At 40.5% G+C, this 15,164-nt stretch overlaps 1 protein-coding gene across 9 annotated transcripts in view; it reads left to right on the forward strand.

Moving 5' to 3' along the window:
* The window catches only part of FHIP1A (FHF complex subunit HOOK interacting protein 1A), a 222,239-nt gene that overhangs the window by 172,130 nt on the left and 34,945 nt on the right, over nucleotides 1-15,164 (forward strand). For all 9 annotated transcript variants that reach the window (XR_011501961.1, XR_006525554.2, XM_070504906.1 and 6 more), the window contains one exon: nucleotides 14,299-14,466. Coding sequence is in view for 7 of the 9 variants with exons in the window: in XM_070504906.1 (XP_070361007.1) it covers nucleotides 14,299-14,466 (168 nt within the window). In the remaining 2 variants the exon portion in view is untranslated. The remainder of the gene's footprint in view (nucleotides 1-14,298; nucleotides 14,467-15,164) is intronic.

Below are 15,164 nucleotides of genomic sequence, written 5' to 3' on the forward strand. Positions count from 1 at the left end.
GTATTTTTTTAAAAGGTGCTTCTACTATGGAGCCAGGGTTGAGAACCACTGCTGTATAATATCCTTGAAAGTGTGTTGTGAATCATTGGATTCTAAATCAAGTTTGAACATTGGAGATCCATATTTGAAAACCAGTATTCTCCTTGGGGCCAGAAGTTGTACTGTCTTGTGATTGGAATAATGAAGTTGTCGTTGCATCTAAGTGACTCCATTTTTACATCTCTAGTTGGTGCTGATGGAATAAGTCCTGCTGTTTGATCCAGGTCTGAGGAATGGAGTACTTTCAGGGATAGCCTGGAGCAGTGAGGGCCTGGAGTTAATGCTTTTGTGAGTGGCAGTTTAATGTGTTATTATAATTGTCCTCATCTGAGGGCATTGATTCTATATTGTTGGCAGTTGTCCCAGTGACAGTAGGAAAGTTGGTGTCTCACATTAAATGTTTTTTTTTTTTTGTCTTGTTGGTTTAAAGAGCATTTTTTTTTCTCTTGTTGACTTAATGATGAATTTCAGCTTTTTGTGGTTTCCAGGAGTAAGCTGCTCAGTGTTTTCTGAAGTAAAGTCCTGATCTGTCACTGGGAGCAGCGTGCTTTTGAGAAATGTAGCTGAAGTGGTTGGAGGAGGGATGGGGTGGTAAAATGGTAGGGATGGGTATAAATCCTCCAAAGCACCGTAACTTGAACTCTTGTAATGGGAGACAGTCTTTTTGACCTTAATCACTCCACATAGTTGGTACAACTATTCAAAGTATTTCTGCTCTGTTTTCAGAGGCCAAGGGACGAAAATGTCAAGGAATTGTTAGAATTCTTGTCTTGGTCTCTCCTCAAAATAGTATAAAGAACATGAAATTTGGTATCAGGCAGACCTGGTCTCTGCCACTTGTTGTGTACTTTTGGGGCAAGTTTTTGGGCCTCAGTTTTCTCATCTGTAAGATGAGAACCCTAATGCCTACATTGCAGGGCCAAGGTGAGTTAATTAACTCAGATAATGTTTGTGACGGACCTAACACATTGCTTGGCACATAGCTGGGACTCCATACTGGTAGCTATTTCTGGAACCTACTATTAAGAATAGGAATAGTTAATGATGATATTGAGAATAATAAACAACTTTTTCCCCCTCCTGTGGTAGTGGTGCCTGGGATATAAGTAACTTTATGGCCTATGTGTCCAGTTTTCCTTCTGGTGGGCTGAGAATGGGGATGGCAAAGGGGTGTCGACAGAGGTCCCAGCTGAGAAAGGTGTACTCAGAATTTTCATCTTCACGTAATCAACGTTATAATTTATTCTCATCACATATCAATCCCTTAAAATATAGTTGCTCCCTAGAAAAGTTAATTTCACTGATGATTCATCTTGTATGTATCCTGCTTATTTACCTGGATAGAATACAGATTTTTATTTAAACAATGTGGAAGACGGATAGTAGGGAAGAGGGGAAAATATGATTTCTAGGGAAATCTTACTTTAGTATAACTCATGCCTGGTGCCATGGGGTGCTGTGGGCTTTGGACATCCAGAAAGTATTGGACCTTTGGGTAGCTGAGAAGAGGAGATGCCAGGATGAGGGACTGGAGGGAGGAAAGGGCCCCAATATAGCAGCCATCAATTTTTAATTGCTGTACAGAGTTCCCTGATAGGACTGCCAGTGTGTTGCCATTAGTTTGTCTTGGTGCCACCTTTGTCATTTGCCTTAAGTTGGCAGTGTCTGGAGTACATTCCCATTTCACTGAAGCACTGGATCTAGAGTATAAGCATTTATTTGAATCAGTGTAAACTGAATCTGTATAGCTGAGGGACCTGTAATGCAGATTCAGAAAAGTCATGGTAGTCTAATTGAGGTATAAAGGGCTCTCTTCCCCAGCTGAGTTCTGACAAGTTGAGAATTATGAAAAACGAGTGAGGCAGATGGAAGACCAAAAGAGCACCTTTATTACCAATTAAACTGATGCTGGAGAATAGAGTGTGTATCTGTGGGCAAGATTTCCTGTATTGAGCTCCAGAATTAGCCAGACTCAGATGCACCACAGAACCTGTGGTGGGAGGAGCAGAAAGAATGTGTACTTCCTGATGGTAGCATGGCTCTCACAGGAAAAGAGAGAGGAAGGCCCAGGCTCATCAAAAGGACAAGTTACTCCTCCTCCCCAGGGGAAGAGGTACTGAGGGAGGAAGACAGAGGCCACAAATCCTCTCTTAGGAGATCCTGCATGTGGGAGGAAACATTAGGATTGGAGACTTCATTTTTCTCTATCAGGTCTACAAAATTCCAACCTTCCTAAGTTCTAGCAAATTTGGCAGTAGTAATTCATGTTAAAAAACAAATAGGGGGTGGTTTAACTGTCATTCCTATGCTCAGGAACCTGTAATGGTCCCTGTTCCTTGCAGAAGATAATCCAGATTCCTTCACTTATTTCTGAAAACCCCTCCTAATCTGGCTCATCCTGCCTATTAACCTTCCTTCCCCCACTGTTTTCAAGTGCAGATCCGAAGTCAGAGCAGTGTCCTCATCGTCTTCTATTCTTATTAGCATGTTCCTGCTGGATTTTCTTTCCATTTCCTGTCTGTCTGTCTAAAATATTAAGTCTGTCAAGTCTAAATCCCAGTACAGTCCCCATGTTGGGCTAAGCTTTGTGCTTAAGCACACGCTGATTCCTCTCATCTCTAAACTGCTGCTGAGCTTTCACTGGGGACCACGCAGTTTAGCGCTTGTTTCATCATGTGAGCTCTACCAGTCAACTGCTCTAAGTACCACGAGGGACAGGATGTTTCTTATACTTCTTTTGTGTATCCTCAGCTGCTAGTATATTGTACACTTGAAAAACACTAAAAAAAATGCAGTTGGTTAAATGAATGTATCAAAAGAAAGTGGCTAGCACCCTTATCACTGTATTAGAAGAGTGACGTGTTGATTATGCTGGCAGATAAAATTACCAAGGCAAGGAACTGAGATTAGCTCTTGTTTCACGTCATTCACATGGGATCAAAGAATCTCGGATTTCTGGAACTGAGAGGATAGATCATCTCGTTCAGCACCATCATTTTATAGCTGAGAACACTAAGGCTCATGATTTGAAAAGAAATGTTCAAAGTCTGTGAGCTTACTATTTGTGAGAGGAATAGAGGATATGAAATAGATGATTTTTTCAATTCTTTATATTAGATTATCCACAGCAGGTTTCTGCGGTGGCTTTCTATTTGCATTAGGGAGTCCACTAAGTGTTCCTATTATCTTGTAGAGCCTCACTTCTTCACGTTCTCACCAAAATCTGTGGAGGAAGGCATTTTTCACAGAAGCTTTCACCACATCTCATTGTGAAACTTTTCACTGACGTATGTAAATTTACCATGCTAGATGACACAGCAGGTCAAGGCGCCATGCCTGTTTTACAGCTGTAGCATTTTGAGTTGCCAGAAGATTACTTGACTTGCCCAAGGTCACCAGATACTAAGGATTAAAATGCAAGTGTTTTATTATGTTCCTTCTGTAGTCCATTTTTTTACTAACCCATGATGCCTTTTTCTCCTTAAATTATTATCTGTAGACTGAGAATTCCAGCTTAGAAAGGAAGCACATTTGTGATTCCCTTGTTATTAGCAAAGAGAAAGAACAGCTAACATAAGTACTTAACCACCCAGAGCAGAAAGTTAGGAACGAAGCTTGGAGAAAGGACAGCCTAGCTTTGATGAGTGCACACAGAGGATGCTGCTGTTTGCCACTGTGGACTAGAAGGCCAGAGTTGATATGGGAGGAAGACAGGTCAACTAGCCAGCTCTCAGCTCCTCCTAAGTCCCAGGCAGATTTTTCCAGTGCACATTTGATATAGTCATGTGTTGCTTAATGATGGGGATATATTCAGAAAAAATGCATTGTCAACATCATAGAGTGTACTTATGCAAACCTAGATGGTATTGCCTACTACACACCTGGGCTATATGGTACTAATCTTTTTTTTGCTGAGGAAGATTTGCCCTGAGCTAACACCTATTGCCAATCTTCCTCTTTTTGCTTGAGGAAGATTCACCCTGAGCTAACATCTGTGCCAGTCTTCCTCTATTTTGTATGTGGGTCACTGCCACAGCATGGCCACTGACAAGTGGTGTAGGTCTGTGCCTGGGAACTGAGCCCAGGCCACCAAAGCAGAGCATGCTGAACTTAACCACTAGGCCACGGGGCTGGCCCCTATATGGTACTAATCTTATGACACCATCGTCGTATATTCAATCCATCATTGACTGAAACATTGTTATGTGACACATAACTGTATTTGTTTTATGTTATAGAGACCCCAAAACATCAGTGAGCATATTTAATATAAAAATATCAAAGTAAGCACAAAGTTTTGGTTATTTCTATCACTGTTTCTTTCCATTAAATTTTAAATATTTTAGGTTTTTGATTAAAAAATTAAACTTTAGTGTTGGCTCTTATTTGTTTATGAATTAATGGAAAGTATCTATATATTTTAAAAAGAATTTTTAAACACTGAGTTTTGTCACATTAATGAGTCACAAAGTCAATTTGACAAGTCACAATTAGCACTTAAAAACATAATAAAATAGGGGCCAGCCTGGTGGCGCAGCAGTTAAGTTCGCATGTTCCACTTCAGTGGCCCAGGGTTCACCGGTTCGGATCCCAGGTGCGGACTTGGCACCACTTGACAAGCCATGCTGTGGCAGGCGTCCCACATATAAAGTAGAGGAAGATGGGCACGGATGTTGGCTCAGGGCCAGTCTTCCTCAGCAAAAAGAGGAGGATTGGCAGCAGATGTTAGGGCTAATCTTCCTCAAAAAAAAAAAAAAAAAGGAAAAAGAAGAAAACGTTTTTTAAAAAAAACAATAAAATAGAAAATATCAATACATTATACTTAGTATTGGTAAAATTATATGTTATAAAATATAATTCTTATGATGGGTCATGGTTAAAAAAGTTTGAAAAACACTATTCTCATGCTTTGGAGGATTATTTGGAGAATGGATTATGAGATTAGTCTTGACGTTACATTTCTGCTTTATCATGGTCTGCAAATGTTAGTTGGTTTTCTTTTGGTATAAAACATTCACTTATTAATTCATTCACTCAACAAATATATTTGAATACCCAGTATATGCCAGGCACTATTTTAAGTGCTGGAGATGAGCTCTCTATAGCAATTTACTTACAAAGCAAATCTTATTTTCAGAGAAAACACTATATCAATTTGTGTAAAGTTTAGCTGTAGATCACAGAAAACTCCCTTTATGTAACAGAAAATTCCCTTTATTGACCCTTTCCTAGTCCATACACCAATTCTGTTTATACTTCACTGGCCAGGATGTATACAGCCACGCCTAGATGCAAAGGAAGAAGGGAAATGTAGTTTTTTAGCTTTTATAAAGTTAGGGTTTATTCCCAAGGAAGAAAGGGAGAATGAATGTTGGGGAGATAATTAGTAGTTTCTTCCGTGTTAACAAAATTTTGTTTCTATTGATGGGAAGTTGGAAGTTTCTGTTATTAAAATTATTGGAAGAGCACAGACTGGGCAAGTGTAGTGTTGCTGAGATTGTCCACTGCTCAAGGATGCCCTGCTGAGGGGGCAGGGAGGAGAGATGAAGTTCATATCCTGCTTTCCGGACTGTGTGCCCTTGCATGGGGCTGTGTCCACCCACAGGAAGGGGCTCCTTTATCTAATTGGCAGAAAGCACCTTCTGCTCTGGCCATGCCTCTGCTTACAAATTGTGGGCCTGAGCAGCTACTCTGCCCAGGGGAACGCTTTTTACTAATTTGCAGAAATGCACTATATGGACTGGTTTTGGCTCAGAGTCTGGGTCTCAGGTAGCCTAGAGGTGGCCTTAAACATTTGACCCTGGACATACTTGATTCTGCCCCTTCTCCTAGTACAGCTCTTCTCACCTGGTTTTACTACTTTAAAAAATTGTAGACGTTCGGAGACCAAACCGAATTCATTGTCTTAACACACACACACACACACACCCCAACACAGAGACACCCCACCCACACACACATGCACGCATGCACAGAGTAATAATGAGTCTGAATCAGTGTAAAGTACTTTGAAGCCTCCTCATCTCTGACCTCTCTGTAGTGCTTCATGTCACTTCTCTCCATTGTAGGAGAGGAAAATTAGGGTTATAAATTAAGCTTACATTTACTTTTGATTTGAAATGGAAAATTAGATTTCTTTCTTTCTTTTAAATTTCAACAAGTGCATGAGGGAGATAATGCTGTACCGAAGGATTCAGTTCTTAAGCATCAGAATTATGAAAAGATAGGAAGGGTCCTACCCTCCCTACCCAGAGAAATACAAGATAGGAAGGGTCCTACCCTCCCTACCCAGAGAAATACAAGAAATAACTCAAACAAAACCCCACCTTATCTAAGGCAGCCAGGTGGTGTTCGTCTCGGAGACAAACGTGGAGAGGGGAGGGAGAATCTGGTCTGAAAGTTGGTGTGAATCTTTTGTTCTTTCTCTGCACTCTCCTAAGAGAACATTAAAAATTTATCAGCACAAATGCGCTGCAGGTTTTTCTTCAGGTAGTTGTAAGAAAACCAAAAAGCAAGGAAAACAGAAAGGAAGTTTATAAGCTGTTTATTTTACCTTCTTGGTATAATTTTCTTTTGCCCCACACTAACTTTTTTTAAGGGCCCCCTCTCCTCTCATTTGCGCATTTCAGGTGAGATAGAGGAAGAAGAGCTCTGACAGGATGCTCCTCAGAGTGCCTTACCCTGTGATTATCCAGTGCCAGATGATGAGCAGGTTTGGGAGAACAGAGAAAAGCAGCCAGAAAGACTAGAATTACTGAATTCGTTTGGGCAGACACCTGTGTGTTTCCTCAGTCTTCTATTATGTTGAGGTCTTTCTGTCTCTCATGGAAAATAAGCCAGGAGTGAAATCTGTCTCTTATCATCAGAACGTGCCTTTGTTATAGTTTTGGTGTCTAGGAAAATTGGTCTGTGTATAAGATTCCACACCCAAAGGATGCATTTAACCCAGTAGGCAGATTGAATGGGGGCCAGGAAGAATTAGATGCCACCTTCTTATAACTGTTCTCAGATACTTCATTCTAAAGCAGCTGCTGGTTGAGACTCTGTCCTATGAGCCATTTCCCCTCTACTGCTGGGTTTAAAGTCAGTCTCATCAGAATTCAATAGTACTGTCTAATTAATCAAGAAGAGAAATTAGGGGGAAGCCTGAGGAAGCATTTCTTTTTTTCCCCATGGATCACTTTTCTAGGTTGCCATAATTCAAGAGCGTGGCATAAGTTAGGCTCTGTATTTTCAGTGAAGTGTTATTCACCATAAAATTTCCTCTGCTATTCACATATTGTCAAATTAATCTGACTACCTCGCTAATGAAGGCATCCCCAGCACGGGCTGTGAAAACCGAGTGTTTTTGTTAGTAACAGGGCTGCCGATTTCCATCTTGACACATTTATTGATTACCCTTTGACTACCTGCCGGTGCAGCAGGTGCTTTGAGAATTCACACTGTAGGTCAGACATACTCGTTTCTCCAGTAAGTCTGCATCTTAAAGGATGGATAAATGCATTAAGAAAAACGAGAAAGGGAATGGACTTAGTCTAGAAAAGAGGAAGTGGAGGGGTTTAATAATTCAAGAATAGGAAGGAAAGTTGAGTTTTGGGGGACAGCATTTCTCCATCACCACTTCTTAACGTGAGGGCAGGGTTGGGCACACTTTAAATTACAGCAGGTGGAATCTTCCTTTCTGATGAAGGATGCTTTCTGCTCGGAGAGACCTACTGAGCTGTGTCGCCAAAGGAAGCTGGGTAATCCCTGTCTGAGTTTAGAAGAGGGTTCGTGGACGTTTGTGTTTCCTGGTGTCAGCCCTCCCTTCCTTTCTAAGCCTGCTTCTTAGCTAACCCACGGTCCCTTCAATAAGTATCTTTCCTTTTTAGATCAAGTCGGTTCTCATAAGACTGTGTAGATTGAAAGAACTGAAACAATATGCTGAGAAGAGTCCTTAATTACACAGGAGGTGCTCAAAAACTCGGCAGTGATATTGTTGTCTCTATGCTGCTTCATATTGCAACTAAGAAGGATCTTTCCGGAACAATTAGTAAACAGGAAGGGATGGGTCAAGTGAATACTCCTCGGATCTTTGCTTCTGAGCTAAAATACCCCACACTTTCCCTATTAATTCTGACCTCAGAGCTTTCTTATGTGGTATTTGGAGTATTTCAGTAACTAAACTTTATTGGATGAGGTTCAGATACAGTGGATCGTATATTGAATTACAGTCTGATAAGTTATATCGTAATGAAGTGGTGGGGTGCAAATTATACACACATAGTATAGGAGGGGAGGCTTTGGAAATAGTCATTTTCTGATTCCTCCAGGGAGAGCTTGATGATGGGCAAGAGGAAGTTTATTGTATAGAATTAATTAATTAATATTTGATTTAATTAATTATATTAAAATATTGATATACTAACATATTACAGGCACATTGAAGAAATCCTGGGAATAAGGGGAAGACACTGGCTATATTTTTCAACATCTTTTCCTTAAAATTTTTTGCTGAAGTCCTCATTCTAGCCAACATTTTAATTTCTCCCTTCCTCAGATATTTTAGGAAGAAATAGCCAAACTCACGGGCTGTGGATATCACCTCCATTTACCTCCCCAGCCCGTTTCTGGCTGTGGTGTGAATGAAGCGTGTAACCGAGAGGTCAAGGAGCAGAAGGGAGGTGGGAGGGGGCCAGGAGGGTGGGAGCCTGAATCATCAACTGCAGACTCTTTTCAGACTTGGAATAATTGAATAGTTTCTCTCCTGAAGTTTTGGCTGAGACACTGGGGCCGCTTGCTGAGAATTGGAGTGTCTGTCTTCCCTTCTGTTCTTGAATGTTCTTCTTTGAGCTCGGTGTCCTTGGAGGGCAGAAGGTGTGAAGAGCCCATGCAGCTGCTGCCCTTGGCTGCGCTCGGTGGACATGCCTCCTGCCTGTCCAGTAGCTTGTCTCTCCCTGGCAGCAGTGAGCAGGCTCTGAGCCTGTGTCCTCTGTACAGACTCCTTCATTCCTGTTCCACGCGATCCAGCCTCATCTTTCCTTTCCTCACTGCTGCTTTCAGCGGGCAGGGTTCACCTGGGTCTCAATGTTTCCTAACTCTCCAGTTGGAGCCACTGGAGCTGAGCTTACAGATGACTCGGTGAGCCAGCTAGTTTTCTCCTCTACATCAAAGGAAAAGCCAAGGAAAGGGTGGCTTCTGACTTGGAGAGGGTGTGACAGTCACCTGACCCTACTGCCTGCCACCTGCCTGAGTGACAAAAGGTAGGACCCATCTGTTTGTTCCAATGTGACTGGATCACAAAAAAAAACCAATTAGCAGGTGGGAAATGTATTTTTCAGGACACATATAGACCTGCCATTATAGGGAGGATTCTGATGCTCATTTAGATGCAAATAGAACTGCCCAACTAGAGCTGATTGCAGACAGGTCAGAGGGTCTGTGTGCTCAATTTCACTCCTACGCTGTGCATTAAGTTAATGTGCTGCTCACTTGTGGGCACGATGGCTGGGCTTGGTCCTGGCCTTCATTTTTGATAGAGTTTTGACTTTACAGAAGTGGAATGAGGCAGATAGTGTCAACTTCTCCCTTCCCACTCACTCCCTTTTTAAAAGGAAACAAACTATTTTGTCCATTTCTGAGAAGCTTGAGATTTTAATAAAAAAATAAAAATACACTGTCGGAGCTCTTAGGCCAAGATTAAAAAGGAGTAGATTGACCATAAATTCATTTGCTGTCCTCTTCAGAGAACTGACTTCAACTGAGCTGGTGGGCGAGAGGATGGCAGAAAGGACTGTGAGTGGGTTTGGTTGTTGCAGTGCTACTTTAGTGTTTTTCAGATGTTTTTGACTGCATTCCACAGCCAGAAATTTATTATATATATGTGTATATATATGAACATAGACATATATATGTAACTGAATATATAACAAGGCACATACATATACAACATATTGTATTACATACAGTTTGAACAGTATATGTATACAAAAGTTTCACAAAACAGCATGTACCCTTACTGCAGACAATGTACTCTAGTATTTTCTGTTTGAATTTGGTCTAAACTGTTAGCAAACCAATAAATTGATTTCACTGTCCACCTCTGCGTTTCAAACTGTAGTTTGAAAAACACCAGCTTAAGGGATTGGAGAACGGCGCTTGGCATGAAGGAGGACTCACATAAGGGCTGGCGGAGGGTGGAGAAAGTGGGTGAAAAGATTTATTTCAAAGGATAGACTAAACTGGACTTGATAGCAGTAAAATGAAGTACCCGAGTGAGGGCTCCATTCTAGAACTTGGGCTGAAAAGTAAGCATATAAGAATGTCTAAGCAGATGTATTGTTTGGGCTCACAGTTGTTATTTATCTTGTCAATAATAATTTATTTGATTGTGGTAAAAAGTTTTCCTTACGTTATTGCAGTCATTGTGGTCTACCTTTGGTAAGAAATAACATTCCGAAGCTTTAGAATCCTTAAACTTTATCATTGTGAATTATATGATAGTAAGATCAAACCTCATTTACTATTTCAACTACAGTCATGTGCCATGTAACAAGGATATGTTCTGAGAAATGCGTTGTTAGAACATTTCGTCTTTGTGTGAACATCATAGAGTGTACTTACACAAACCTAGATGGTATAGCCTACTACACACCTAGGCTATATGGTACTAATCTCAGGGACCAACATTGTATATGTGGTCTGTTGTTGACTGTTGACTGAAAAGTTGTCATGCAGTGCATGACTGTACTAGAATTTCTGTGTAAATTTGTAGCTCTCTGCAATTCTTTATAGAACAAGGTCAATAAATATTGACGATCATCTCTAAGGCAAAAGGTCTTACTTGCATCAACAACTGATGGTTCTTCATAACTGGACCATGAAGAGGAGGCTGCTCTCCTGTTTTGTTAATACTTCCTCTTTGGGGCATTAGCAGAAGCTTCAGTTTTACGTTCTGCATGGCAGAGTCGCTTTCCCCTGGTGGTTCATTGCTAGCTTTCAGGTGATCACGCTTAGCCTCTGGTCTCATCCTTGTGAAGGAGGTTGCCTATGTGGGGAATTAGAAGAAGATTCTGAAAAGGAAGACAATGTGGCAGAAAAGATTTTCTGGGATAAAAGTCTTCTCAGGGCTCTGAGAATATGGTAGAGGGAAGAGATGGAAAGAGAAGGAAACCAGATTTTCCTGCTTCGGGTTAGTTTAAGGTGAGTATGACCTCGATTTATAAAGAGTTTGTGACTTGATGCGTAATGGAAATGAGTTTTTAATATTTATAGCACGTTATGTAAATGCTGCCCCTCCGAGTACTTTCTTAAATCCTCTTAGCTTATAAATGACAGCTTTGATTTCTAAAAAAAAAAAAATTAAATCTTTTCATTTATCCAGCCTAAGAGTAGTAAACAATAGATGCTAATGCCCTCCTTTCATGTCCGCCCCCAAAGACTGAGACTTATATTCTAAAGAGTTTATTGCTGTGCTTTTGAGCTTATTAAGGTCATGTGTCACGTAAGGGGGGAAAAGCTGATGCTGCATTCTTTGCGTTGTGGTGTGCAAAGGCAGCTCCTGGATTCTGCGTGACACGTCAGCTCCACAGTGCTCACTAGGTAAGTTGAAAATATGGTATTGCAGAAACTACACGCAGGGCCCATTTGGAATGATTAGTGCTACTTTTTTCTGTTGACCAAGATTGTGAGGGATTAGACTTTTATCTAAATGATTTTGGATTAAGTTTTTGCCAGAGGACCCTGAGATTGCAGTCGAGGAATGGGTGTGAGCTAATGGAACTATGTGTGTAGTGTTGTTTTGAGTTTCCCCCTTAGCTATACTTGGCGACGTCACTTATTTCATACGTCTTTATAAAAAATGTCCCCAGTCCCTGAAGCCTTCAGAACACATGCAGAGAAGAGGGAAGAATTAAAAATTAAGCTCAACTCTGGCAATTGTAAATCACTAGATCCTCGAGGGCTGTCGTTTATCCAGAAAACATTTATTAAGTACCTTCTGTGTGCCAGACTCTACATTGCCCTGAAGTAATAAAGGAAAAGACAGCATGTGTCCCAGGACAGCATTAAGAGCACCATGAGCTTGAGACTAGAGAACACCAGAAAACCCGAGGATAGAAGCAGGGGCTGCCCATGAGAAGCACTCTTCTCAAGGTAATTTATTTGGCAAGTGATTGATGCTTACCTGTTCCCTTTGCTGTATTTGGGCCACAGAGAGCCCTTTAAAGTTGGTCATCTGACACAGTGGTATGTTGAATCTTTGAGGGCTCAGAGCATTGGTGCTGAGCTGGAGGGAGGAGGGTGTTTCCACTCTGATGCAGTGCTCAGGCCACTCAGTAGATTCTGAGAGAGTGGATTCAAATGTACTGTATAGGCATGCCTTGCTTAGAATAAAGAAAACAGACAAAACTGATTCAGTAATATCCATCTGGATTTATCTATCCAGAATGTACTTAAGAACCAAGAAAATTTATAAAAGTGATTTAAGCATTTATGTATAGATGCAGCCACGTAGGGTATAGCTACGCTTATATATATATATATAGCAGATTTGGAGATGTGGTTTCTAAAGTGATTCGTGGATTTTGAAAGCAGAAAATTGCAAGGGGAAAAGGAATGCACATACAGTCATGCACCAAATAATGATGTTTCAGTCAATGACAGGACTACATACGATGGTGGTCCCATAAAATTAGTACCATATATCCCAGATGTATAGTAGGTTATACTATGTGAGTTTGTGTAAGTACACGCTATGATGTTTACTCAACGACGAAACTGTCTAGTGATGTGTTTCTCCGAATGTATCCCTGTCCTTAAGTGATGCATGATTGTATTATAAAAATATGGCCCGGGGGGGCTGGCCTGGTTGTATAGTGGTTAAGTTCATATGCTCTGCTTTGACAGCCCAGGGTTCACAAGTTTGGATCCCAGGTGTGGACCTACATACCGGCTCATGAAGCCATGCTGTGGCGGCATATCACATACAAAATAGAGGAAGATTGGCACAGAAGTTAGCTCAGGGACAATCCTCCTCAAGCAAAAAGAGGAAGATTGACAACAGATGTTAGCTCAGGGCCAGTCTTGCTCACCAAAAAAAAAAAAGAGAGAGAGAACAACCCTTTAACATATGATAAAGTGATAGTTAACACTTTGAAAGAGAAGAAGAAAGAAGATGGAAAACTGGAAAAGAGATGATGTAATCACTCAAAAAGTATCACCATCTGTTTCATTTAGCATCAAGTGCACTAGACTCATGACAGGGGAGATTTCTAAGATCTCTAGGGTATAGTGTTAGAATCTGAAATTTTGAGCTGTTTCCCTAGTGATTTTCATGCGTCCCAGTTTGAGTATTTCTGTACTATAGACAATAAAGCCATTGATGATCCTTATTCAGCAAGAGATGTTATAGTCTGCTTTTAGGAAGACAAAGAAATGTATATAGCTCTTAAAATATTCCCAATCAAAATGTTTAAAATTAAAATTTTGATGCGTTAAGCATCAAATCCTCAGCTCTTTGAAAAACTTGACTCTTCAGAGTTTTCTATTCCCTGAAAGATTGACATTTTACTGCATGGGAAAATCACACCACATAGAAAATCTTAATTTGTGTTATAAAAAAAGTCACAGTTACTTTATAAGCAGTAAACTCTTTTAGTACTTTATAAATAACACTTTATGTATATTATTCAGTTATAAAAATTTGACTCGCAACTTTCCAGAAACGTGTCTGAATATCTACAGCACTTTGTGTCTGTACTTCTCATTTGTCATTTATTATTATTTTGTTTGTTAAATCATATATATAACCCATCTTCCTGGACAGTAAATATGTTCTTATGTTTCTAGCTCCTGTACGTAGCAGGTCCCAATAAGTATTTGTTGAGTGACTAATAATGAAACAAGTTATACTGAGCTTTCTAATTAATCCTTTACTGACAGTGTAAATACTTTCCATTATCTTTTTTTTCCCCTTTGTGATTACACACTAAAATCTTTATGGTATTTGAACTGCATTTGATGATTAGTGTTGTCAGAACACTTGAATTGCTTCTTCATGCCTTTGCTTTTTTCTTACCGAATTAAAGGGCAGAAGCAGCATGAGGTATTGTGGAATGTGACTAGGTTATAGGCTTCAGATGAAGCTCTGAAGTATGTTCTTGTGGCAGGCGTGTTCTTGCCTTGATGGAGTCACTGTGGTGAGGCCAGAGGCCACTCGGGAGGCATGTATCACAGCATCGAGAGGATGCTTACCTGTGCTCACTCTGTCGTTGGTCCTAGGTGACTGTGGAGGAGGTCATGACCACAACTGCATATCTGGACCTTTTCCTATGTAGCATCTCTGAACCAGCACTACTTGAGATCTTCCTCCGTTTTATCCTGTTGCACCAGCACGAGAACGTCCACATCCTTGATACTCTCACAAGCCGAATCAACACCCCGTTTCGGGTAAGGAAAGCCCAGAGGAGAGGAATTTATAACTCCTAACAGATTTCAGGGGAGTTTGTTTTTGGGATAAAATTATGATGTTCTCTTTTCTCTCTTTTCCCTGTTTTTTTCTTGCAGTCATTACCTTTCTATTTTGGAACTAGATAATGTGTTTTGCTATCAGAAATCCTTTTGTCAGGGAGGTGGCACTTACATGCCTTTCATGGAACGTTTTTCTCAATTTATCTGGGTTGGCACTTTCTTCTGTAGATCTAGCAGAGTGTGCTTCTGAAGAGGCAGGATGTAGGGGAACATATGGACTTAAGTGCAGGTAAAGCCAAGGAACCAGACTGTCTCAAGTCTGGGTATTAGAGAGCATATTTCTGTCTGCAAATGTTTTGGAATGGAAGTCTGGGCACTTGTGAATTTAGGTAGTCATTATTTAGTTTGGAGCTCTGATTAACTTTAAAAATCCACTTATACTACTAGTGTCACCCTTTGCAACCCTCTTCCCAAAGGCTGTGTCTGTTTAGTTGCAATTATTGTTTTAAAAGCAAAAGAATAATAATTTAACAGTGTATTATTGAGTTTGTAATGTATATAGATATAATATGTCTAACAATAATAGCACAAAGGGGAGGAGAGAGGGAACAGAGCTATGTAGGAATAATATTTCTATATTTCACTGGAACTAATTTAGTATAAATCTGGAGTAGAGT

The sequence above is a fragment of the Equus asinus genome, chromosome 3 (assembly GCF_041296235.1).
Source record: "Equus asinus isolate D_3611 breed Donkey chromosome 3, EquAss-T2T_v2, whole genome shotgun sequence".
In the NCBI taxonomy this organism is placed as follows: domain Eukaryota; kingdom Metazoa; phylum Chordata; class Mammalia; order Perissodactyla; family Equidae; genus Equus; species Equus asinus.